The following is a 25,731-nucleotide window of genomic DNA, read 5'->3' as shown; positions in this document are numbered from 1 at the left end:
GGGTAGTCCAAAATTTAGAGCAGAAAGCCAAGTTGGTAGGTGGAGGGCTGGTAGGAGGCTTAAAGGGGACAGAGGATCAATTTGAGCTATTCCAAATCTCCCCAGAAGCAAGAATTACTCTGATCAGCACTCCTGACCTACCTTTATCCTTCCTATCCACCGTCCTCACTCCATTCTGTTTCCCCCAGCTTGTCTCAGAATAGCATCACTGATGTGGGAGCCATGGAGTTGGCCAAGGCTCTGCCATCGCTGGCAACATCCCTTGTTACACTGAGGTGAGTGAGGGGCCCTTCCTGACAAATTTTGGAAAAAATTAGTGGTTTGGGTGCAGAGAGTTCTCTGTCATGACAGCAACTTGGCACCTTGGGGGGCTCTAAAAACTCCAAAGTCCACTGGCCTTGCAGGGAGTCTTATTTGCGAGAAAAAGACTTAACCATACCCCAGACAAATGGTGGTCTCTCTTCTCTTCCTCTCTCTCTCTCTCTCTCTCTCTCTCTCTCTCTCTCTCTCTCTCTCTCTCTTCCCTCCCCCTTCCCATTAGAGAAGATCCTGTGGCCCCCTACTACTTCTTCTAGTATCTTCCAACCTTTAATTCTGGACATTCTTTAAGTCTTACCAAAATCCTTCCTGCTGCAAGTATAATCTTTGATAGTTTCACCACTGAATATATATGAACAATACCTCCCACACAGTAGTGCATGATTGATGGTAACTGTTGTGGGCACTGTTTAAGACAGTGTGATTAGTAATACTCATCTTGTTAAAGCAATACTCTGTAGTGACTGTGTGGCCATTGTTAATAACTCTGATGGTATGAAAAATGACACTACATTATAGGGTGTTGGGCTACCCCAGTGACTAAAGAGACAACGTATTTGTCTTTTCTCCCAGCAATGGTGATCATTGTGATAGTAAGTCACAGTGAGACAGAATTAGAGGTTCCCTCCCCCATACCTCAAGTCCCTAAGCACCCAAGTTCCTCCTCCCCCTCTGTTTTTGGCAGCTTGTACAACAACTGCATCTGTGATACTGGAGCCGAGAACCTCGCTAGCGTGCTTCCCAACATGGTGTCCCTGAGGGTGCTGGAGTGAGTCTGGGAGGTGCCAGGGGATTGGAGAGGGGCAAGATTGGGAAGCAGGGGGTGTGGGGGCGGTGTGGAGGGAGTCTGAGATGAGAGGTTTTAGAGGGCTGGTTTATGCAACCTGCAGCATCTCCTATAAACACTTTGCAGACAGCCTGTCCCCAATGTAGAGTCTCCAGGGAACCTCAGACCTCAGAGAGGAAGCCTCGAGAGGAGACAGAGGAGCTATAGACTCAAGCCCCTTAGGGATGATATGCCCAAATCCCAAAATCCTTTTTGTCCCCAGTATGGGAAGGGAACAAAAGGACTCTCAAGAGAGCCCCGTACTACCTACTGACCAGCAAATGCATAGTTTTATTAGGGAGCAAGAACTGCAAAACATACAGGGACTCCTGGGGTGCTAGAATTAAATGAGTACCAGGTTGGGGAACTAGAGGAGGAGGCTGAAAGAGATACCTTCCCCAAAGGAGGCTGGACAGATCCCTTGGAGGCCAGGCTATTGGGCATAGTGTATAGGGAATAGGGCCACTACTACTCCCTGTCCCCAGGAAAGTAAAAATAATGCCAGCTCCCCTGTTGTTTTGGGGAGAGACCCACCCTGAGCAGCCCTCTGACGTACCATGGATGTGGGGCAATGGGCATTTAGACTCCAGTCACCCAAATTTATATAATGCCCCTAGCCCAGAATTCTGCCTCCCTTGGATCATAGGTAGGCCCTTGAGCTTTCATAACCTGGGGGTTTGCATGTCAGCAAATCTGGTGTGGTCATATCATCGATTTAGAGCTGAAAGGGATTTTAGATGTAATCTAGTACAATCCTTTCATTTGAAAGATGACTAAGCTACAGATTGAAGGAGCGACTTCCTTAGATTCACAAGGGTTGGAAGTGACAGAGATGGGATTTGAATCCAAATCCCCTGACTCCAAACTCAGCATCCTTACCATTGTTTCATGCTGCTGTTAGATTTGTTAAGAAAGAGAACTGAAGAGTGCTGGTTCTGGAGTCAGGACGACCTGAGTTCAAATCCGGCCTCAGACACTTGACACACTTACTAGCTGTGTGACCTTGGGCAAGTCACTTAACCCCAAATGCCCTGCCTTCCCCCCTCTAAAAAGAAAAAAAAAGAGACAATAAGAAAGCGAACTGACTCTCAATATACATGGTAAAGGGTGCCATAGTGTGGGTGGGTGAGTTGGTGGTTATTTTTTACTTCTGTAAGAGCTGTTCCCTGCTCAGAGGAAGTAGGGCCTTGCTGAGATAGCTGCTCCCTGGGCTCAGACCCAAGATCCAGGGTCATATTCTTTGCCATCATAACGCTGAGCCTCCCAGACTAACAACAACCAACGGGTTTTTTCCACAGTGTCCAGTACAACAAGTTCACAAGGGCAGGAGCCCAGAAGCTCACAACCAGTCTGAAGAAATGTCCACATATTGAGACATTGGCGTAAGTCCTGACAGCCTGAGGTCTGGATGCTATGTGTGGGAGAGCTAATGATGCCCTGAACTAGGTAGCACTTACATACTCTATATGTAATCTCATGTGAACATTCCAATAGCCCTGTGAGGTAGCTAATATAAGAATTGTTGTCGCCATTTTACAGGTGATGAAACCAAGGCTCATAAAGGTGAACTAACTGGCCCAAGGTCACAGCTAGTCATATAGCTGAGCTTAGAATCTAAGTCTCCTCATTCCAAATAGGAATGATAATAATAACTAGCCCACATTGCCTTTAAAGTTTGCAAAGTGCTTTACATATATATGTGAATGCTTCACAATAACCCTGCATGGCAGGTGGTAGCATTATCCCCATTTACAGATGAGGAAACTGAGGTAAACAGAGGTCAGGTAACTTGCCCAGGGTCATATAGCTAGTAATTGCCTGGAGGTGCATTTGAACTCAGTTCTTCTAGACTCCAAATCTCCCACTCTATCCATTTCACTACTTAGTCTGGTACTTATTGGCATTACATCAGGAGACTGCTCATTAGGAGTAGTGGAAATGCTTCTATTCTCCTTACTTATGTCTGAGAGATGATGCGGAAAACAAGCATCCGATAGTGCCGAGAGCTGTCTCCAACTTCTCTTTTTCTAACCTTTGTCTCCTGCCCTCCCTTTCCAGGATGTGGAACCCCACCATTCCTTATGGGGTTCAGGAACATCTGCAACAGCAGGACTCCCGGATAAGCTTGCGGTAACACCGTATTGACTGTTCAAAAAGGTAATTGGGGAAATATTTGGTGATCATTAAAGTGAAGGAGAGAATGTGCCATATCCAATAGTTAGAGTTTTGGGGGGGGGGGGGTTTGAGTCTATTTGGATCCCCTGGTGGAGAGAGGGAGGAAGTAGGAATATCAGGATCAAAATTGTTTTTGTAGGCAACTTTAAATAGACATAGAACATGGAGACTTAGATTCAAGTCTATACCACCTGGGTCACCATTGGCAAATCTGTTGGCCTCTCGGTACCTTACTATTAGGAAGTTGTTCCTTTTTATCATCTATAAATGGATGGTGCTGACAAATGTCAGCCAGTTCAGTTATGTCCTGATCTTCAATGGAGTAGCCTTAACAAATTCACTCCTCAGATCTCCTGCACCTGGCCCCTGTAGATACCTTACTTCCCTTCACCCCAGATTCTCTAGCCATCTTCCCTCAGTCTGCTTAGTTCTCAAAATCGTCTTTTCCTTTTGTTGATAGGTCCTAAGTCCAGAAGCCTTTCTGGGATTCTCAGGCTTCATCCATCCATCAGGCCTTCAGCTCAGGGACCCAAACCTCTGCTAGAAGAGTCTAACTTGGCTGCCACCTTGGTTTGTATCCAGACATCTAAGACTGGTCAACATTCCTCCTGATCTCCTGCCAACATAAGGCCTCTTGGCTTGGCAGAAGGCTGTTAGATCCGCATCAGGGTGAAGGTGAAACACAGCTCCTGACTCTGTGATGTATTCATTTGGTCTGGAAGGTGGACTAAAGGTGGCAGCATTTCCTCTCTCTCCCTTGGCTGCCCTCAGGAGGCAGAGGAGGGACATGAGAGAAAGAGGCACTTCCAGCCTACTTCCAACCTCAAATGCTAGAAGCCTAAGAGGAAACTGTGGATTCCGGGTGTCTAATTCTCAAAGATGCAGAGACGCTGGTTGCACTGTGGTAAATGCACTTTGGCTGTTGGACACGTCATTTTGCACTGACTTTCCTAGCTGAAGAGTTGCAAGGCAGAGAACTGGAAGCTAATGCTGCGATAACCAAGAAACACTTAAGTAATGAAACATTATAGGTAACATTAGTAGTAGTTGCCTTGGGTAAATGTTACACTAATTGGGGGATGGGTTAAGGGTGGGGATGGCTGATAGTATTTCGTTTGTAACAAAATCTATTATTTTTTCAATCTGAAAGGAAAGCACAGGGATGGAAGAGAGGAAGTGGGAAATGAGGATCTTATGTCAGGATGACTGGAACCAGGAGCAATAAAGGGCTTCTTAGGGATGAGGTTGTAAAGTCAAGTAAGAAAGTGCATCTTTTATTGTAACTCACAGGATAAGCGGCTGAGTGTCATCTGACACACCTGAATGGAGAAGTGAAAATGTTTTTTCTGACCTGAAAGAGGGGAAATTCCTAATTCTTCTACCAGCTCATTGACAGAATGCTTGGGCAAGCACCCCCCTCACATATGTCCATTGCCCAAACTGACGGAGGTGGGGATCCCCAAGGAAAAGAGAGTGTAGCAGCTGTGTCTGATTTCCTCTTTCACACTGCTGGACTGGATGCTAATTTAGGGATGATTTTTCCTGTGCCAAGTGATAAGATGGCAAAAAGAATGATATTCTCTTTGTACCATGGGGACCCTGAGGCTGCTCTGAGAGTAAAATACATCAATGCTGGAAATAAAGTGTCTTCCTGGTAGGTCTTAGGTCCAGGAGCCTTTTTGGGATTCTCAGGCCCTATTCACTCATCAGGCCTTCAGCTTAGGGACCCAGATCCATGCTGATAGAGTCTAACTTGACTGCCATTTCGGTTTGTGTGCAGGTATCTCAGTCTGATCAACTGGGGAATGGCTGAAGTAATTCTGATATATGAGTGTAATATTGTGACAAAGAAATGATGAATATGATAAATACGGGAAAACATAAGAACTGAAGCAGAATGGAGTACACATAAGCAGGAAAACAATATACAGTACTACAATAAAGAAAAAATAATAAAATGAAACCGAATGCTGTGTGATAATAATGATAAATATTAGACGCAGAAAAGAAATAAGAAAATTGTGCTTCTCTCCTTTCATTAAAAGGTGGGAGACGATGGGTGTGGAATGTTGCATTTGCTTTCAGACTTGATCTCTGTGTCAGGTGGTTTTTTTTTAACTTTTTCTTTATTACAAGTGGAAAAGAAGAGTGAGAGGAGAGAGTAAAGGAGAGGTGTATCTGGAAGTAACTGATCTAAAAAAATTTGTCAATATGTTTTTTTTTAATTTAACACATCATAGAACCTTACTAGCACAAGATTCTCTGGGTTTTGCTATTTTTCTCCATTTCCTGGTCTGCTTTGCACGGCAGTCATCATTACAGATAGATAGATAGATAGATAGATAGATAGATAGATAGATAGATAGACACATGTACATACATACAGATAGATATATACACGTGTGTGTGTGTATAAAACTGGCATCATGGGCCTTCTAAAAAGGATTTAGGGTTAGGTTAGAGATAGGCTCCATTCTGGCAGTAATTCTGAGTTGAAACCGGTTCCTAAACTTCCCTTTCTTCAAGTTTTCTCCTTAAAGAGGATCTGGCCTAGTCTGCCATTGGGAGTCTAACAATGGGCAGAACCTCCAAGTTCAAACAATTTATGACCTGTGACTGTCAACACGGGTGTTGGAAGGGTGACATTTCTAGAGGAAGGTGAGTAAATATTCACAGGAAAAGGAAAAGTCTGAATCCCCACCCCCACTCTCTGAAAAGCATCTTTTCTTCTCTCTGGTTATTCAAAGAAGTGTGACAAAGATGAGATAGTCCTACGAGCATTATACCATAGAGGGGCAGACTCTGAGTCGACTTGTCAAGGGAATGGAAGCTCTGGGAACACTCTGGGCCTTCAAGAACATTGGGCTGAATGAATTCCATCTTCAGGGCCAGCCTTACACATATTCACTGTCAATAAAGGGAGGCAGCCGCTTACATGTTTTGACTCCAGGGGTTCCAGAAGGTCTTTTTTAGGCATTTGGCTAACATCTGGATTAGAGAGCCACTATTAGACAGCCATTCCTTCTGGGTAAGGCACTGTTCCCAATTAAAATGCAAATGCCTCCAAAAAGAGTAAGCTGTTAGTAGAATTTGAAATTGATTTAATTAATTTAAAAATTAAAATGAATTATAAAGAATTAAGCTGCTACTGGTCATTAACATCTCAATTTAGGTGAGTTTGTCAAATCCTTTACCAATGACCATTGACAATGAAATGATAAGTAAACAGTTTGGTTAGGAGGGTAGGGAGAAAGAGCCAGAGCATGGGGTACTGCCCAACCATGATAACCTTCTGAAGGGAAGGACTCTGGGACCTTGGTAGGAGGTGGAAAGAAGGCACTGAGAAAGAGGTGGGAGGATACCCATGACAAACTTTAAGGATTTCTTAATTTTGCCTGGGGCTGGCCCTATGTTCACTCTCCCCTAAAGAAAGGTCAGAAGTGGGCTGATGTATTTTTATCTTCGACTTGTGAGCTGTGAGTACCACGTATGCCTGTGGCAAAGTACAGACAGTACATTTTTGGAGACTTATTACATTTGCCTTGTGGACTGTACTGGTTCACCTTGCACAGCTGGAGCCTAGGCTATCTGGGTAATTCCAGCGTGGGTATAGTGGGAAGAACTCTGGACTCTGAGGATCTTTGAGTCTCCACCCGTCTCTGCGTCTTAGTTCCCTCATTTGTAAACCAGGGATAATGACACCTCACAGGGTTGTTGTGTGGATCAAAGGAGAGCGTATATGGTAAAGTTTACCATCAGTCTTCAGCTTGGGCCATGCCTGGCTGACCTTAGGTTGCATACATTTAAAAATTGTATTGACAGCAATGCCTTCTTTCTAAAAAAAAATAAATGTGTTGTTAGGATCAAGAGGCTAATGAGAGTTTCATAAGTATTATGTAAAAGGAACAATATTCTCTGCATATTTTATACATTTCTCTACTGATTTTTAATCCTGTCCACAGAGATACATGGCATAGATCATATTTTGCAGCCTGAATATAAACTCAGAGGATTAGAAACTCTGTTATTATTAAAGATTCTGTTGTGAACCTTTTAAAAATTAAATGTTAGCTACCTTTTCTCCAAGAGGTACAACTTTGTTCAACGCAAGTTAGTTATTTTTTCAACTCTGATTCTTGCTAACGACCCTTTAGCTTAGGATCAGATTTAACCCATTCACTAAGCCTCCTCTCCTCTTCCAGTTGCTGAAAAACTCCTGAGAGAGGATGGCATTTCAATCCCACAGTTGGAAAGGCCTGTCAAGTGGCCTGCCTCCTGACTTGGCTCAGCCATAAAATACATTAGCATGCTGAAAAATAGTTGGGGGTGGGGAGAGGACATGATTTAAAAATAGATCAGTAACCATCTCTTAGAAGTGCAAAACATTTCTCTTATGTTCCATTCTGATGATAAAAGTAACTTGTCCAGATCTTGTCTTTGGAGGAGCTCAGTGTGCTTTTTTTGAATGATATTTTGTACTCAAGTCACGTTCTCCCAACCTTAGAGATGAGTTAACTGAGACCCAGGAAGGATATGTAACTTCCATATAATCACATAGCTGGTTAGTGAGAATCAAGGTCTCCTGATTCTGTGTGCTATTTTTAAACATGCTAAAATCTTGGGCATGGGCTTTTTGCCTTCCACCTTCCCCTTTGTCCTTATTTTCTCTATTCCACTGAACTCTCTCACAATTGTGCATTTCCAGAAATCACAAGGAAAGAAAAAAAATAACAAACCTGTTTAGTACATCTGGAAGCCGTCTTCTCAACTGAGTTCTACTTAAACTCAATTCCTCTTTCTATTACAGTTTTCCCAGACCTGCTCAACCTACCTGATGGGCTTGTAAGGGTCAAGTACAATTCTGTTTGTGAATTAATTTGGACAAATATAAAACGTCATGTACGTTGAAAAGATTGTTAGCTGTTGTGATTACAAGTTGCCTGCCTCCCCCCACCCCTGCTTTTTTGAGAACTTTCAAAGTTCTCAAAGGAGGAGTGAGCTTGACAGACTTCAATCTTACTTCTTCAGTTTCCAATCCGTGTCCACAGGCATCATTAGCTGGTTTGCTGGTCTGAATGAGCCCAACAGGCTGGAAGGATTGGACTTGCCAAACCAGTGGCCCAAATTCTAAATACATTTATCATTCTGCTTATAATAGTCTTGGTCAATACTGAATTTCTTTAAACCTAGTTTTCTCAACATTATTTGAGGTGAGGATGAAAAAAAGCAAGACGTTCTAGAAGGCTTGATTGAATCTTTTTTTTAATCAAAAGAGGCTAGCTTTCCACAGAGTGCTTTTACAGGTTTATGGGAGTTGAATTTAAATAACACTATCATTTTCAAAGTATCTTGGGTTGGATAATTAAGTCATTCTCTGGATGTGTTCTTCCCATTCTCTTCCCAAGAACTGTTGAGAGATCTGCAAAACCAATGGAAGACAGGCAGATTGAAAACAAAAAGGACAACCCACCAAGCCAAACCTCTGGAACATTCCCCTAATTCTTTCAATTTTGAGTCCCCACCTGAGAGCATCTCTAGAACTAATGGCCAACAAAGTTCTAAACATTTCAACTACTTGAGGCTTTATTGACAACAAATATTGATATAGACTACTCTTCATTGTTAAAGTCTTAAGTACATTTTCCCCCAAAGTTGACCCTTCAAGGTACTGATGCTAGAAGTAATACCAAAAGAAAAAAAGCTTGGATTTCCATAAAAAATATGCATCCAGATCATTTAAGGTACTAAACTAAGGCATTGGCCTCTTGTGCAACACTGCATCTGGACAGTCACTGAGGGAACATCTGTTTGGAAGAATCTGTGATCTGGCTCCTTTCCTTTCTTCCAGTCTGTGTGCGTTTCCAACCCGAGCACTTTTCAATCCTGTGAATCCCAGGAGTTGCATCGTGGTGCACTTTCAAGGAGGGCAGACCTAGTGAAAAGCAGATGCTAAAGTCACTAACATGGGCAGAATCAGCCTTTGTCCAAAGTGGCAAGGAGAGCTAGAACAGTCTCTCAAAATGGCCCAGAGGTTTTCCCGGCCCCTCTCTGAAGCCCCAGTGGTGGACTGAATTGGTGTTGTGGAAAAAAGCACTCATCAGGAGTCAGAGGACCTGGGTCTGAGTCCTGACTCTGCTGTTCACACTAGCAGTGTCACCTTGGACAAGTCATTTAACCTCTCTAGGCACCAGTTTTCTGATCTGTACAATGAGGGCATGGAACTAGATATAAGGTCTCTTGCAGCTCTAAATGTATGGTTCTATAATTAGAACCAAGGCTATACATTTTATTTCTCATTTTGATTCTTTTAAATGTATTATTAATATAACAGATAACATTTATATAATGTTTTAAAGTTTGCAATTGCTTTCCAAATATCATCTCACAACAACATTGGGAGGTCAACGATATTGTTATCCTTATTCTAGCCTGATTTCAAAATGAAGAAGGAAACTGACATTCACAGAGCACTTTAAGATAGGCAATGGCCATAGCCCCGGACATGGAATCAGGAAGATCTGAGTTCAAATCTTGCCTTAGCCATGCAACCCTGTGTGACCCTTGGCATCACTCCGTCCTGGTTTCCTCATCTGTAAAATAGGGGTAATGCTAGTTGTTGTGAGGATCCAATTAGTTCGTGCACATGTAAAGCACTTTGGAAACCTTAAAGTGCCGTAGAAATGCTTCACACCAGTGACTTTACATCATGGAATCTCATCTGAGGGAGGCAGCCGATGGTGCCTCGACTTCAGAATCAGAGGACATCTCTGGGCCTGTTTCCTCATATGCACAATGAGGTGGTGGGCTAGATGACCTCAAAGCCTCCTCTAACTCTAAACCTATGATCCCGTGATACTCACCGTGACCTGTGACGAGGTCTCCCTTCCCATTTTACAGGGAGAGAAACCATGGCTCAAAGTGGTTAAGAGACTTGCTCACACCCCCACAGCTATTAAATGTCAGAGGCAGCTACTTTGTTTCTTTGATGCTTTATGTGGACTCTTGTTCATTGGGCTTGGCTGATTATCCCAGATACATATTAAACCACAGTGATGAGAACAGCAATTATATTTATGTAACAATTTATAAAGTATCCCCACCCAATGGGCATCTCTTCTGTTTTAAGTACCTCTGGAGTAGGACATTCCACACATGCCTTAGTTGTGGCATCCATGCTAGTGCTTAAAAATCATGACACATTCTTGAAGTATTAGGTGGGACTAGAATAGAAGGAGATTGATTTAAACACACACACACACACACACACACACACAGCACAACGCCTTGGGCATATAAGGCAGTGCTGGATTGTCTGTGGAATTTTTGAACTTCTATAAAATAACAGCTGCAGTATTGTCACTATCCACATCATTTCTGAAACTGCTCTTTGGAAATGAATAAAGGAAAGACACATTCATTAAGCACCTACTGTGTGTCAAACACTGTGCTAAGCGCTTTATAAATATTATCTCATTTGACCCTCACAACAACCTTGGGAGGTAGGTGTTTTTATTATTGCTATCATTCCCACTTTAGAGTTGAAGAAACTGAGACAGACAGAGGTTAAGTGCCCCTGGCCCCAGTGGAGTCCACTGGGCCACCTACATGCATCTAGAATTCAAACATTAATCAACTCCCACCACAGGCAAGGGCAGACACTGCAAATTCACAAACATTCTAAGAAAGTCAGTCTCATTACTTTGTAATCACACCAGGTAAATACAAAAGCTCATGTCAGCTAATCCTAGGAGTTTAGAGCTAGAAGAGACCTGAGAGATTATCTAGTCCAAACCCCAGTGTGTGACAGATGAGGAAGTTGTGGTAGGTGTGGAAAGGGTGGAGAGGGGAATGATTTGTGTGAAGAAGGATCCCGGTTAGTGGCAGACCCATGCCTGGATCTCAAGACTCCTGATGGCTATTCCATCTCTCTTACTAGGCTGTTTTTTGGCTAGTATGTGAAATTTGTCCACCTCAAGTCCCTGTGGCCTCCTCCTGGCCAGTCTCTCCATGGTAGATGAGCCCAGTAGAAGGGTGGAGTGGCTGCTAAAGCAGCTGGAAAGAAAGTTAGGGGAGTTATAGCTGCCTCTTTAAAGACCTAGAGGGTAAGAATACAGCTGTTTGGCTAACCTCCCTATTCTCTTTGCCGAGTCTGGGAGGAGTAGAGAATTCACCAGCTCAATATCCTGCTTCTCCCAGGGTCAAAGATGTCAGCACTCTGTGGCACCCAGATTGCAGAGCCAAGAACCTGCCTGTGGTTTTCTGGGGTGAAGTTACTTGGCAGGCTCTCCACACTGCTGGATAACCTGCTCTACAATCCTGCAGCAAGATTCCAGGCTTTCTCCCACGTATTATTTCAGCTGTTGCAGATCTGATGGCATCAAATAATTTCCAATGTTTGGCTTTTCCCAAAATGCTATTGGAGCCTCAATTTTCTCACATTTGTGGCCCCTACTACAGACTGACCTCCAGTGGCTCCCTATTACTCCCAGCATCAAATATAGTCTTCTATTTGAGATGTAAAGCTCTTCATAAACTAGCTTCTTTCTACCTTTCTGGTCTTATCTCCTCCAAGTACTTTAGGATCCAGCTACACCAGCCTACTTGCAGTTCCTCAAATACCACACTCCATCTCCCATCTCCATGTCTTTGTCCTGGCTGGTTCCTATGCCTGCAATGCTTTTCCCATTCCCCTTTGCCTCTTAGTGTCCCTTGCTTCCTTTAAAATTCAGTTAAATCCCATATTTCTTCTAGAGGCCTTTCCTGGTTCTCCTTCTGTTCCAGTCCTTCCTCCCACCCTTCCAATCAGCTTTTACATTATCTCAAATTTCTCTCTCTCTCTTTCTCTCTCTCCTTCCCCCTCTCTTTCTCTCTCCCTCCCTCTCTGTCTCCTTCTCTCTCGTCTTCCTTCCTTTTCTCTCTCTCTCTTTCTCTCTCTCTTCCCCTTCCCCCCTTCCCAATAATATATAATAACAACACACTAACAGTATATATAAAACAGTATATATAAATATACATACATACATACATATACATATATAGTCAAAAGTGGGACTTGAAGTCAGATTTCCCCTGAATCCAAGTTCAATGCTTTAACCACTATTTTAGCAAACTGCTCACATATATGTGTTATGTATTGGATGGACCTAATAATTTACATATTGTCTCCATTAAAATGTGAATTCCTTGAGGGCAGAGACTGTTTTTCACCTTTCTTTGTGACCCCAGCACTTAGCACAGTGCCTGGAACATAACAAATGCTAATAAATAAATAAATTAATTAATTAATAATGAATAAATAAATACATTTATGATAAATAAATGTCTGTTAACTGACTGAATGGCAGATACACCTAATGCTCTAATGAGGGTCTCTGTCCCTTTGCACAGGCCATGGCCTCCACCTTGTCAATTCAAATCCTTCCCATCCCTCACGGTAACCTTCAGGTCCCACCTCCTTCATAAAGCCTTCTCTACCCGATTATCCCCTTTCTCTGAGCTCCAATAATATTTGCTACAATTATAGAATCTGAGCATTTGAGGCAACAGCCCAACCCCACTTCTACAAGCAAAGATACTGAAGGCAAGGGAAGTGAAGGGTCTTGACTCGGGTCTGAAAGCTAATTAAAGGCAGAGGAAGAATTTGAACCCAGGCCTTATCACTATACCACATTAATAATGACAGCTACCATTTATATTTGAAAAGGGTTTAATCCTCAAAACAATCCTGTGGGGTAAGCATATAAATGCTATTGTCAGCTCTACTTTATAGATGAGGAAAATTATATGGAGAGAGGTTAAGTGTCTGGCTTAGGATGACACAGCTTAGAAGTGTCAGAGGCGGCATTTAAACCCGGGGTCTTTCTGACTCCAAGTCCAATACTCTATCCCACACTGCCTCTCATCATCAATATAGCTTTGTATGTGTGTTTATATGTAAATCCTGTCTCACAGATGAGATTGGAAGCACTCTGAAGGCAGGGACAGTATCTTACACTTTTCCTATTCTCTATAATAGGTGCCATCTCAACAATTATTAAGTTGAATTAAGGGCCTGCCTTTCTTCTAAACTCCTTAAAGCACTAAAAAAAAATTCATTAGACCATTAACTTTGTTTCTGGGATCATACAAGTTTAATTACTGGCCATTCCATGGGTAAAAGGGAGGAAAAGGTACTCATACATCTGGATTTTCAGAATGATAGCCCAACAACACATTAGCTCCTTCAACATACAATTATATAGCATGATATTTTTGTGGATAAACTAATTTGGGATCTAATTAGTTCAGTAAATTATGCACCAGCATCACTTTGCTTTTATTTGTCATGGATGGATGGATATAGGGAGGGAGGGAAGCTTAATTGCTATAAAAACAGTGGGGGGAAAAAAAACTTTTTTATTTTGGCCATTCAGGTGATCAGATGATTAGCATTTAAAGCCCTTCACAATCTGTCACCCACCTATCTTTCCAGACTGACATTATGCACGCTTTGTTCCAAGACAAACTCTACTTGTTCTCTGAACTCAACATTCCATCTCCCTTTACGAGCGGTTCTCCATGCCCAGACGGCTCTTCCTCCTCATCTCTTTCTAACTTCCCTCAAGAATCAGTTCAAGGACTATCTCCTACTACAGGAAGCCTTTTCTGATCTCCCTAACCCTGTTTCCTCAACAACAGACATTACTTGGTGTTTTATTTCATATGTATATGTGTATGTACATACACATACATGTATATACATGTATAGATAAACACAAATATACAATACACATTACATTGTATTTACTACACATGTATATATCTACACACACACATATATATATAGATAGATAGATAGATATAGATATAGATATACATATCTATATCTGGATAGATGGATGGGAATAGATAGATAGATAGTAAATACAAAGTAATTCCTGTTGTTAAGGAGACAGGGCAGGAAATGCCTAATAGATTGTCTAGTAAATACAAAGTAGTTTTTGTTGTTCTGGTGTGTGTATATGTGTGTGTATACACAAAAGAATACAAATATGTATAAATATACACACATGTACACATATCTAGCCACACATACACACACAACCAAATATAAATATAGTCAGCACATAAATATATAAAATATATACATATATATGTGTGTATGTAGTATTACTTTATCTGCATTCATGTTATTTCCTCCCAGTAGAATTTAAGTTCCTTAAAGACAGAGGCTATTGTCTTCTTTCGTATATCTTTATATATCTAGCACAGTGCCTTGTACAAGGGTAAATCCTTAATAATGCTTGTTGAATAAATGAACAATCTATTCTGATGGCTCACCATTGGAAGGAAGGCAGCCTCATTGGGAAAAGAAGTCTTCTTTTCCGGGAAATTTCTAGAAGAGAGATTTAGACATTCTCCCACATAACCAATCAATTTATGTGCAAGCAATATTATAATCTGCAACCTCCAGGGCTGTGTTGTTATAATAATAAAATGTACATTTGAGGTCTACAAAGTGTTTCACTTAGTGTTTTTTTGTTTGAGACATTTCTCTCAGCATTATCCAAATTTTACAGATAAAGAAACCGATGCTCAGAGAATTTAATTGACTTCCCTATGGTCACAGTAATTGTCAAAGGTAGGACTTGAAGCCAGATTTCCCATGAATACAAGTTCAATGCTTTTACCACTGTTTTATCAAACTCCTCCCACACACACACACACACACAAGGTTTATCTAACCTCACCAGAGCCCTCACTACTGCACTAGCAACTCTTTTCTTCCTCCCTAATTGACTCTGCCTCACTCACTGCAGGGGCTGTTCCAAACCTGCTCTCTTCTCCACAATGCTCCTACATTACCCTCACTCACTTCTTTCTCAGTAGAGGAGTTTACTTGCTACTTTAAAGGAAAGATAGAGTCTAATAATTGCTAGCTCTCTCCTTTTTCCTTTTCTATACCTCAAACCCCCTTGCCATCATCCTCCCCTCTTCTCCTTTTCTCTCTTCTCCAAGGAAAGGCCCTTGCAAACTGCAATCCCTCTATTTGTGCCCTGGATCCCATCCCCTCCTGTCTCCTTGATTTTTCTTTTCCTTGATTTCACTTTTAGTCCAGTTCTACTGCTTTGGGGAGTTTGCATCTTCAATCATAGCAGGCATATTTTCTCCCTTTCTTATCCTAAATCTAACAGTATCTTTTGTCCCCTTCCCCAAAGCCTATAAATATGCTCAGGTCTCCCTGATCCTTCAAAAAAGAACCATTCATTTAACCATACCATCCCTTCAAGCTAATATCCTATATATGTCTCTCCTTCCTTTCACAGACATGCTCCTAGAAAAAGCAGTTTATACTGTCACCTCCACTTCCTCTCCTCCCATTCAATTCTCAACCCCTTGCAATTTAGGTTGTGGTATCATTATTCCACTGAAACAGTCCAAGGTTCCCAGTGATTGCTGAATTGTTAAATTCCATGGCCTTTTCTTAGTCCTCAAATCCCTTGACCACTGTGCAGTGTTTGACACTGTTGACCACCATCTTTTCTTGGACACTCTCTCTTCCTTGGGTTATCATGATACTGCTCTCTCTTGTTCTCATCGAACTTGTTTGGTCACTCCTCATCCCCCTTTGGTGTAGTATTATCTACGTCCCAGTCCCCTAAAGTTGGTTTTGTGTTGGGTTTTCTTCTCTGTCTACATCAGAGGTTCTTAATCATTTTGTGTGTGTCATAAACCCTTTCGGCAGTCTAGTGAAGTATTAATTTTAAATGGATAAAATACAATACAAATAAAAGATAAATAGAGGCATCAAGTAATTTTACATATATACCTTTTTGTGTCTAATGATAGCTATCTCTGGGGGTAGGAGGAGGGAAGAAAAAAGGAAAAAAAGAAATTTACATGATAACTTTGCTGTATATTTAAAAGGAATAACACGTACATAGATTTGCAGTTTCATGTGCAATTATCTTTTTTATTATACTATGTTATGGAAATGCTTGCTCTATAACTTAAAAATAAAATAAATTAAAATAAAAAGATAAAATACATAAGATTACAAAGGAAACCAATTGTAAAAATTTTTAAATATTTTTAAAAACAAGTTCAAGGATCCCTGGTTAAGAACACCTTTCTCAACCTCAATGAGTCTGACTGTCATTTTTATGTATATGATTCACAGATCTACATATTTGACCCTGCTCTCTCTCTTCTGAGCCCCAGGCTTCCATTACCAACTACCTTGGGAAAATTTCAAATGGGACATTTAACAAGCATCTCAAATTCAACACGTCCAACACATAACTCATCTTTCACTTAAATCTTTTCTCCTAAGTTCAATTTTCTTCCTTTATGTTGACAGTACTACAATACATAAAGGCACCCAGGTCCAAAAACTTTCTATTCCCTCACCTTGATATCCAATAAGTTGCCAAATCTTGTTGATTCTGCTTCCAGCCTCTATCTTATCCCAATCATACTCCCAACTTCCAGACTCTCCATTCCCTAACAGTCCCTCTACACAGATGTCAAAGGGATATTCCTAAAGCAAGGGCCTGAGCACCCATTTAATTATCCTCAGTGCTTTCCTATTGCCTCTCAAATAAAATGCAAACTCCTCAGTTTGCAATTAAAACCTTCACAGCTCTTCTGGTGTTTTGGCGCAGAGTGAGCATTTGAAGAGGCAACCAAAGCCCTCTAGGCTTCTCTGAAATTTAATCCAAAGCATGGATATCAGACCAAATCATACAATTTATATCAAGAATATGAATGATAAAATCAAAAAAGAAGAACTGAAGAGATCATTGTATGCACTCTTTTCTCGGTTTGGTCATGTAGTGGATATTGTAGCTTTAAAGACTATAAAGATGAGAGGGCAAGTTTTTGTTATATTTAAAGAACTTGGCTCATCTACAAATGCTTTGAGGCAGTTACAAGGCTTATCCATTTTACGGTAAACCAATGTGAATTCAATATGCAAAAACAGACTCAAACGTAATCTCTAAAATGTATGGCACTTTTGCTGATAAGGAGAAGAAAAAAGAGAAGAAAAAGGCTAAATCTTTGGAGCTAACTGTCAATGCTGCAAATAAAAAACCTGGTCAGGCCACACCAAATTCAGCTTGTTAGGAAGTTCAACCCCAAATCCTCAGGTGCCTGACTACCCACCGAATGATATTTTATTCCTAAATAACTTGCCAGAGGAGACTAATGAAATGATGTTATCTCTGCTGTTTAATCAGTTTCCTGGTTTCAAAGAAGTATGGTTGGTACCTGGGAGACACAACATTGCTTTTGTGGAGTTTGAAAATGATGGACAGGCTGGCGCTGCCAGAGATGCCTTACAAGGATTTAAGATCCCATGCCATGAAGATTACATATGCCAAGAAATAGCTTTATGGACATTCTTTCAATGACTTGGTTTTATTTATGGCTTCTGCTCTTTGTTTTTCAGAAATTTGGAAGAGCTTTCTGAGGGTGATAGTGAAAATAATAAAACATTTTGTGTAAACTTTGTTAAACTCAAATTCTCCAGTGTTCCCTGCAAATTTAGGGTACTGCAACATGCAAGAGACATTTTGTACAATTAAAACTTAGTTTTATTAAAAAAAAAACCTTCACAGTCTGGCTTTAGCCTACTTTCCAGGCTTATTACACATTTTTGTTCTTATCCCTGGTACCAAGCAGTGTTTGGAACATAGCAGGTACTTTATCACTCATGAATTCATTCCTGTATTGTACATTTCAAGCAAACAGGGGTACTTGCTATCCCCTAAACTTGGGATTTCTATTTTCCCCCTCTATAGTTTTGCACAGACTGTCTCTCATGACTGAAAATGTATCCCCACATTACCTCCTGACATCCTTGGCTTCTTTCAAGGCTGAGCTCATATACCACCTGCAGTAAGTGGTAAACACCTTGAAAGGTACGTACACCTTTCCCAAACTTTACTCCAGAGGGCCCGTTTAAAATTCTGGTGAAGCCTATGCACTCCTTTTGGAATGATGTATTTAAATAATTGAAGGAATTGCTATATTTTGGTTAGAGTTTAGTGAAAATAAAGATGTAATTTTTTTTTTGTATTCAAGTTCATGGACTCCTTGAAATCCATCCACGACTCCCTCTGCCCTCAATGTTACTACTCTCTTCAAATGGTATGTGTTTATGTGCAGATACACGCATGTACATATGTGCATAAACATACATGTATGTATATACACGCACACACACAAACTTGTGTTTACAAGTTGTATCCCCTCGCCGAAATGTTGTCTACAGGAGGACAAGAACTTTTAATTTTTGTCTTTGTACTTAGCATAGTGCCTTGCTGGATACATTCTTGTTGGATTGGATGTTTCAAGTTAATATTAAGTGCCCAAGAGCTAAATGTTTCCAGTGGAGCAGCTAGGTAGGGCAATAGATAGAGTGTTAGACCTAGTAAGGAAGACCTATGTTTAAATCTAGCCTTAGACACTTACTAGCCGTATGACCCTGGGCAAATCACTCGACCTCTGCCTGCCTCAACCACAAAATGGTAAAATACTATCACCTACCTCTATCCCCCAGGGTTGTTGTGAGGATTAAATAACATTTATAAAGCGCTTAGCACAGTGCCTGGCACATAGTAGGAACTTAATAAATGCTCATTTCCTTCCTTCCAGAACAAAGTTTGCAAACAGCATTTCATAGAGGTTTTTCTAGAATCTCTTGGCTGTTAAGACTCAAGCAGTAATTTTCAGCGGTTGACGATAAATGGCAATCAGATGTTCCACCTGAGCGAGCATTGAATACCTTTCCTCTCCAATGAGCTATACAAGAGAAATCTCCTTTTCCAACTTAAGGAGAAGCTGTCTCAGGGATGAGCAGTGAAGGGTAGAGGTTCCATGTTGCCCTTATGTTCACTTCACTAAGTTATATATGTTGAATCTGGATGTGGTCTTTGATAGCTTGAAGGAGATGGAAAATGAGAGCTGTCACTGGGGCAAAGAGGTGATTACAGGTGCGAAGGAAATGTCAGAGACTCCTCAACAGGAAAGAATGATAGGAGTTTACCTTCACATTGGGCTACCATCCATTAGCTCGTCAGATCCCTATATCAATCCTGTGAGGTATGTAGGGTAGGTATGTTTATCCTCATTTTACAGATGATTAAACTGAAACTCAGAGAACTTAAATTACTGGACCAAGGTCACACAGGTAATAAAAGGGAAAGCCAGGATTTACTTCCAAGTCTTCTGCCAAGTCTAGTGCTCTTTCAACTATATAATACTGCCTCTCAAACATCTGTGCCAAATTCCCAAATTACAATTGTTTACTAATCTGCTGTAAGGGTTATTCATTTAAGTAAGATACCATCTTTATTGGAGTTGGTAAAGGGTCAATAGTTTTGATTAAACGAAAATTTGTCCTGTTAAGATGCTCTATTTACCCCTGGAAACCTTCACCTGCCACTTGAAGAGCCCTCCTCTACTATTGGTTATGAAAGGTAATACAAGAGGATTCATTTGTGTAATCTCTGGGAAGGGCTGATGGCATATGACAGCTTGAGAGCAACTCCTCAGGAACCTGCTTGTAACCATTTCTGCCTGTTGAGTAGATGAGAATGCAGATGGCATTTACCTTGTCACTGTCGTCCCCTGCACAAGAATCAGAAAAAGGAAGAGCTCTAGACTGTTGATAGGTTTGGTCCTCGTTGGCCAGGCTACAGTACCATGAATTCTTTGGGGAGGGAAGCGGTGGAATGTGGATGACCTAAGTCAGGTGTTTTTAACGTGAACTTGGATGGGAAAAATATGTTGATAACTCTATTTCAATAAAACTGGTTTCCTTTGTAATTCTATGTACTTTATTGCATGCATTTAAAAACATTATTTTGAGAATTCCATAGGTTTCACTAGACTGCCAAAGGGGTCCATGAAAGAAAACAAGTTAAGAACTCCTAATCTAGATAGGTAACAGCAAATGCCTTATTTCCTTTCATTTCAGGCTCATAGATGATTTCCTCTTAACTCCTATGATCCCCCCCCCACCCATGCTATCTCCCATGGCTTAATAAAATGACAAAATCATGTACAGACCCTCAAGTCAAGAGGAAGCAGGCGGCCGAACAGTGCTTTTCAAAGTCTTTTACTAGAACCTGAGTCATAGTTCAATTGGGTATTGTGGCAGATGGCCCAAGATCTAACTCAACCTCAAAAGTACTTGAATAATGAGAATGTCCTTCTCTCACCAAATAGCAAATCTGTCTTTTTCCTGCCGAAAGGAATATTTTTTTTACTGCCTATCTTTCCATATTTGCCTTTCAGTGGAAACAGGAACAGGAACAATCCCCCTGATGGTTCTGATCTAATTTTATTCAGAAAATGCAGGACCTCTAGGAAAGGCTTCAGTGCGAAAAGAACAAAAAATGGGAAAAGATTGGGTGTATAGCTGACCTGTCTGTTCAATATTACAGGAGTATCTTGCCTAGTAGGGAGATGTGACTTTAAATCTCTTTTTGCCACTCTAAATATGTGTGTGTGTGTGTGAAAGAGAGAGAGAGACAGAGAGAGAGAGAGAGAGAGACAGAGACAGAGAGACAGAGTAAGCAACACAGAGAGAGGAAAAAAAGCTGTTTTTCCTTAAAAATTTTGTGGCTTAGGGTTTACACAGCTTAAATACCTACAAGAATGATCAGTCCACAGTTGGTGAGTTAACTTAAAAAAAAGATCTGTGTTATTTTTGGTTGTTTTTCCTTCCCTACAATCATCATGTATCTTGATTTTGTCATGTTGTTTGTGGGGCTGAAGCTCAATATAATTGAAGGTGGAGGGGAGAAAAGCTATGATCCCTTTTTCCCTCTCTTGAAAGTTTGCCTTCTTTAAATATGTCAGAGAAACAACATCCTTGTCACATGGAGACACATCCTTGTTACTTTCCATGATGGAAAAATAACTTTGATAGCTCTGCAAAGATGTCCCTGAAAAATGTGTTTACTTGTGTTTATACTTAAACACCGTTTGCTGAAAATTATGTGGGACCATTTGGCTTTAAATTTTTCGTTAGAATATGTCAGCACTTTTATTTGGATCGGAAAGTGTTTCTTGTTGATGTTGAGAGTGATGACTAGCAAAGGAGAAAAGATAAAATAAGAATCTTTTCACAAATTGCATTGTTGAGACAATATCTTTAAAAACAGCGATGACTTTGAGTAATGTAGATGGTTTTATAAGGTCCCTCTCCCCCCAGCCCTGCCTCATGGTGGCAAGCAGAACCAGAATCAGGGCCTCACAATCCCCACAGAAGAATCTACCAACCATTGCCATCTTGGTGGAGATGGGTACAGTGTGTGTTCAGTTATAGATGAAGACAAATGGAACAAGTTTTACAGTTCTAAGGGGGTGAAGGGTGGAAAACAGAGAAAAGTCCTAACTATCTTTTCTGATGATCCCCACCCAAAAACTCAGGCCAGACTCTTATTATTGTAGAATTATTTGGCCCAATGCCTGGATATGACCTCAGGATCCTAGCAAATACTCAAAAAGCTGACATGACAGGCAGGATGTTCTTAGTCTTGGCCGGGAGGAAAGGACTTGAACTGTCGGATTTCTTCCAGCTGTCATCTGACTGAGGCCAACAACAGCAGCTGCCCAAAGAAGCAAACAAACCTATCTTAATCCCCCAAAAGGCAACCTAGCTGGGTTTGCATAACCCTCATTGGTAGAAAGACATAAGCCTGAGCCAGTCCTTTTGCTTCCTACCCTCACCCTAATGTTGCTCTGAAAGGGGGGAAACTTTCTGGGAGTCATGACCTCAAAGTCTCATGTTCCAGTAGACCTCTCTCCTCAGGTTCCAGTAGGTCTCTCCATGGAGTTCAATGGGGAAGGCAAACACTGATGCTAAAGGGCAGCCCCAGACTCCAACCTTCCCTGGTCAGCTTGCCTTGCAAAGCTGGCCTACTCTACAGAAACAATATGCAATATTAATTATGTTGGGCACCCTGAAATCTGATTCCAGAATGCAGACTTGGAAAAAAGCAAACCCAAGATAAGTGGTCTCTAACTCCCCCCTCCGCAAATTCTTTCTCAGTACAGTTCCAACTAGTGATTCCCCTAGCAGCCCTTCCTCTCAAACCCCTCACCCTCCAACATAGAGCTGATATTTAGGGCCTCTCCCTGTTCATCTGGGCTAATTAGGAAAATCCTAAAACAGCAGGAATTTTTAGCCTCCCTTCCCATCTCTTTTTCATAACTCATAATTTCCTGGAGGAAATTAAATCTTCGGGGGGAAGACCACCAACTACTTACAGGTATTTTATGAACAAATTCACATAATATATAGTATTTTCTATAACTATGGCCCCTTGGCTATCTTCCCACTCAGGAACTAGAGGGGGAAAAGGGACTTGTCTCATGGCTTTGTTGCTTACCCCAATGGGGGAAAATGGGATTCCCAATGTCCAATGGGTGTTGGACTCAAAGTTGGGCCCAGAAGGACCCTCTTGGAAGTCTGAGGTCTACTTGGTGCCAAACTGACCCCAAATCTGTCATTTCAAGCTGATGACCTCTCTCTCTTGGTCTCTCTCTCCCTCCCTATTCCTCTTTAGCTGTCCAATTCTCTGCAGCAGCTGATCAGTACCAAGTAAGCACTTAAGAACAACAGCTGTCACATAAATAAGGTTTCAGCTTCACAGTTACCCTCTGGAAATGCTCCACAGCCCAGAGTCCTGAAGACCCAAAAAGGGAGAACTGACCATTCTGTCCTCACAGAATCCAGATTATAAACTGAACAATTCCAGAGCAGAACAGGCAGGAGGAGGGGGAAAGCAAAGATGTTTGAAAGAGTAAGTCAGAAAAATGCCTATATGGGGAATCAGAGAGTCCTCTGGAATCAGGGATAGATCAGGCAGGCCCCCAGTCTTCACTGCTTCCCTTCCCAGCCCACATGTATTCAAACCCACTCAATTCTACAAGGCAGGGAGGACACTTACGGGTCTTGAGGACCAGGGAGGGCATTGTCCTGGGTCCCCTTGAAGAAGGAAAGACATCATCAGTGGCAACTCCTGTGTCACCCACAGTATCAGCCTGTCCCAGGCATTCTGGCCCAGGAAGTACAAGCTGCGATAGGCCTGAAGGTTTCCTCTGCAGGGCCTGAGGGAAGAAGGAAGGCTCTGACTGGGGGACCCCAGTCCCAGGATCCCCCTACTCCAGGTAGCCATCGAAGACATCCAACTCACTGTCAGTGTCATAGAGCCCAGAGCCAGGATCTGAGAGTACACCCAGATCCACCAGTGCCTGGTCCATATCCTCAGGCAGGAAGACCAAACCCACATTAAGGACGATGTACTCCATCAGGAAGGCATAATACAGGATCAGGACGTTGACAAAGAACAACCCCACGTAGAACATATAGGGTAGCAGGGGCACATGGGAGGTAAGGGGGCCCAGTGCATCCAGATGGGCAGCAATCCCTGGAGTGGGCATGCAGAGAAAGGCAAGCTGGGGACTGAGATGGGGCAATCCAGGTGTGTGTGTGTGTGTGTGTGTGTGTGTGTGTGTGTGTGTGTGTGTGTGTGTGTGTGTGTTAAAGGGAAGGAAAGTGGGGTTGGAGAAAACTTGGCTACTGTGCTAAGAGGCAGGGAGGGATTTGGGATCTGAGGGCATAAGTCCAGATGTGTTAGGACTCCGCAGTAACTTGAAGGAGGAGGGGGAAGGGGGATTTCCAGTTATGCTGATGGGTTTCAGAGATGGGAAACCCAGGCAAGGCCTGTGCTGTAACAGGGAAGGTATCCAGATGTGGCAGTCCCAAGACAGAAGTCCAGATGCTTCCACTCTGCGGCGACAGTGGCGGGGTGGGGTGGTGCGGAATCTATATAAGGCAATTGCGGCAGCACCCCTGGGGCAGCCCCCGGGGTTCTCCAGCTGGGCAGTCTTGGTGTCGGAGGGGCAGCGCTCCGCTCCCGGCCGGCCAGCAGTGCGAAGCCCGGCTGAGCGCTCCCTCCCCACTTCCCAGGGGTCCCAGGGCGGACTGCGGCCGGATCCCCGCGGGCTGGGGACGCAGGGCCCGGCTGCGGGGCTCAGCGTCCAGGAGGAGGTCGAGGCTCCGGTGACATCGCCGCTTCCGCTCGTCCAAGTGTCACCGCCGCCGTCGCTGCCCTGTGTGTCCTCCTCTTGGCAGGTCCAGCCTGTGGTCTCCTCTAGGTACAGTCGGGCTCGGTTTCCCCCTCAGTTCTCAGGGCCCAGCGCTCCCATGTCCGCGTCTCCCCTCCCCGCCTCCGCGGGGGCCCCAGCTCGGCCTCTAGCGCAGCCTCCGCCCCGCCCCAGCGCGCACTGGCCCGGGCCGCCCAGGGGCGGGAGGAGAGGCGGGAGCTGCTCCGTCTCCCCATTGCCCCCGCCCCACCACCCTCCCCGGGCCTCTCCCTAACCCCAGCTGCCCAGTCCTTCACCTGGGCTGGCTCATCCAGTTTTGTCCTCAATTAGTCCGACAGACTGGGTCGCTGTCCTCAGGATTCCACCTATGTTTGAGAGACTGTAAATTGGGGAAAATAAAATAGATGAATAAAAATATAAGGACTAAAAGTCATCCACCCTACTTTCATGTTACTCCACATCTGGCACCACCGTTAACCCTTACAGAAGAAGTTTTCTGACTCTCTTCCATGCCTAAGAATGCTCCTCCACGTTTCTCCCCTTTCTGAACTCCTCTTCTTCCCAGAACAAGTCCACTTTCTCCCACGAAGCTTTCCCCTGAACCCCTTCGGTTTTCAGTTGAGAATAAGCAGCCTTCTCAGATTTTCGCGGGGCACTTGTTCTTCTTTATCTCTAGCGTATTTTATTTTAGGATCCTAGGAAATATCGATCCAGAACTCCAGATCTAGAAAGGGCCCCCAGAAGCCTTCTAGTCTAATCCCTTCGTTTTTTCAGCCCTGTCCCACTCTTGGAGACCCCTTTTGGGGTTTTCTTGGCAAAGACGCTGGAATGGTTTGCCATTTCCTTTTCCAACTCATTTTACAGATGAGGAAACTGAGGCAAACAGAGTTAAGTGACCTGCCCAGGGTCACATAGCTAGGAAGTGTCTGAGGCCAGTTTTGAACTAAGGAAGATGAGTTTTCCTGACTCCAGGTCAAGCATGCTACCCACTGTGCCACCTAGCTGCCTCTCATCTTTACAGACGAGGAAACAGGGATGTTCAGTGACCTGTCCAAGGTCACACGGGTAATAAGCATCAGAGGCTGGATTTGAACTCAGGTACTCTGACTCCAGAGCCCCTCATATCATACTTATTTGTGTGCAAGTGTTCTATACCTATACCTCTCCCTTAGACTGTAAATCACTTTAGAGCAGGGACTGCATCTTTCTTGTGTTGTTTCCATTGTTGCATAGTGTCTCATACATCACAGGAGCTTAATCAAGGTTGAGCTGGACCAAATCCTACCTCTGTCACTTACAACTTTTGT

The 25,731-nt window shown here is 42.7% G+C and overlaps 2 protein-coding genes and 1 pseudogene across 3 annotated transcripts in view; 2 read left to right on the top strand and 1 right to left on the bottom strand.

Annotated features, from left to right (window-relative positions):
* Window positions 1-4,391, top strand: part of CIITA (class II major histocompatibility complex transactivator) — an 88,408-nt gene extending 84,017 nt beyond the window's left edge. For both annotated transcript variants that reach the window (XM_036739386.1, XM_036739387.1), the window contains exons 15-19: window positions 189-275; window positions 1,004-1,087; window positions 2,443-2,526; window positions 3,203-3,301; window positions 3,780-4,391. In XM_036739386.1, coding sequence (XP_036595281.1) covers window positions 189-275; window positions 1,004-1,087; window positions 2,443-2,526; window positions 3,203-3,278 — 331 coding nt within the window. In that variant the 3' untranslated portion in view covers window positions 3,279-3,301; window positions 3,780-4,391. The remainder of the gene's footprint in view (window positions 1-188; window positions 276-1,003; window positions 1,088-2,442; window positions 2,527-3,202; window positions 3,302-3,779) is intronic.
* Window positions 4,392-8,564: 4,173 nt separating this feature from the next.
* Window positions 8,565-24,579, bottom strand: DEXI (Dexi homolog). The gene is made up of 2 exons (XM_036739007.1): window positions 23,266-24,579; window positions 8,565-9,251 (listed from the first exon to the last, which is right to left on the bottom strand). The coding sequence occupies exon 1, from the start codon at window positions 23,756-23,758 to the stop codon at window positions 23,477-23,479; it is 282 nt and encodes a 93-aa protein (XP_036594902.1). The 5' UTR covers window positions 23,759-24,579; the 3' UTR covers window positions 8,565-9,251; window positions 23,266-23,476.
* LOC118831616 lies at window positions 17,002-17,689 on the top strand (annotated as a pseudogene).
* Window positions 24,580-25,731: the final 1,152 nt, after the last annotated feature.

Source organism: Trichosurus vulpecula, chromosome 9 (assembly GCF_011100635.1).
Source record: "Trichosurus vulpecula isolate mTriVul1 chromosome 9, mTriVul1.pri, whole genome shotgun sequence".
NCBI classification, from domain to species: Eukaryota; Metazoa; Chordata; class Mammalia; order Diprotodontia; family Phalangeridae; genus Trichosurus; species Trichosurus vulpecula.
Note: the sequence above shows the minus strand (reverse complement) of the source record. Positions and strands in the feature narration are given on the sequence as shown.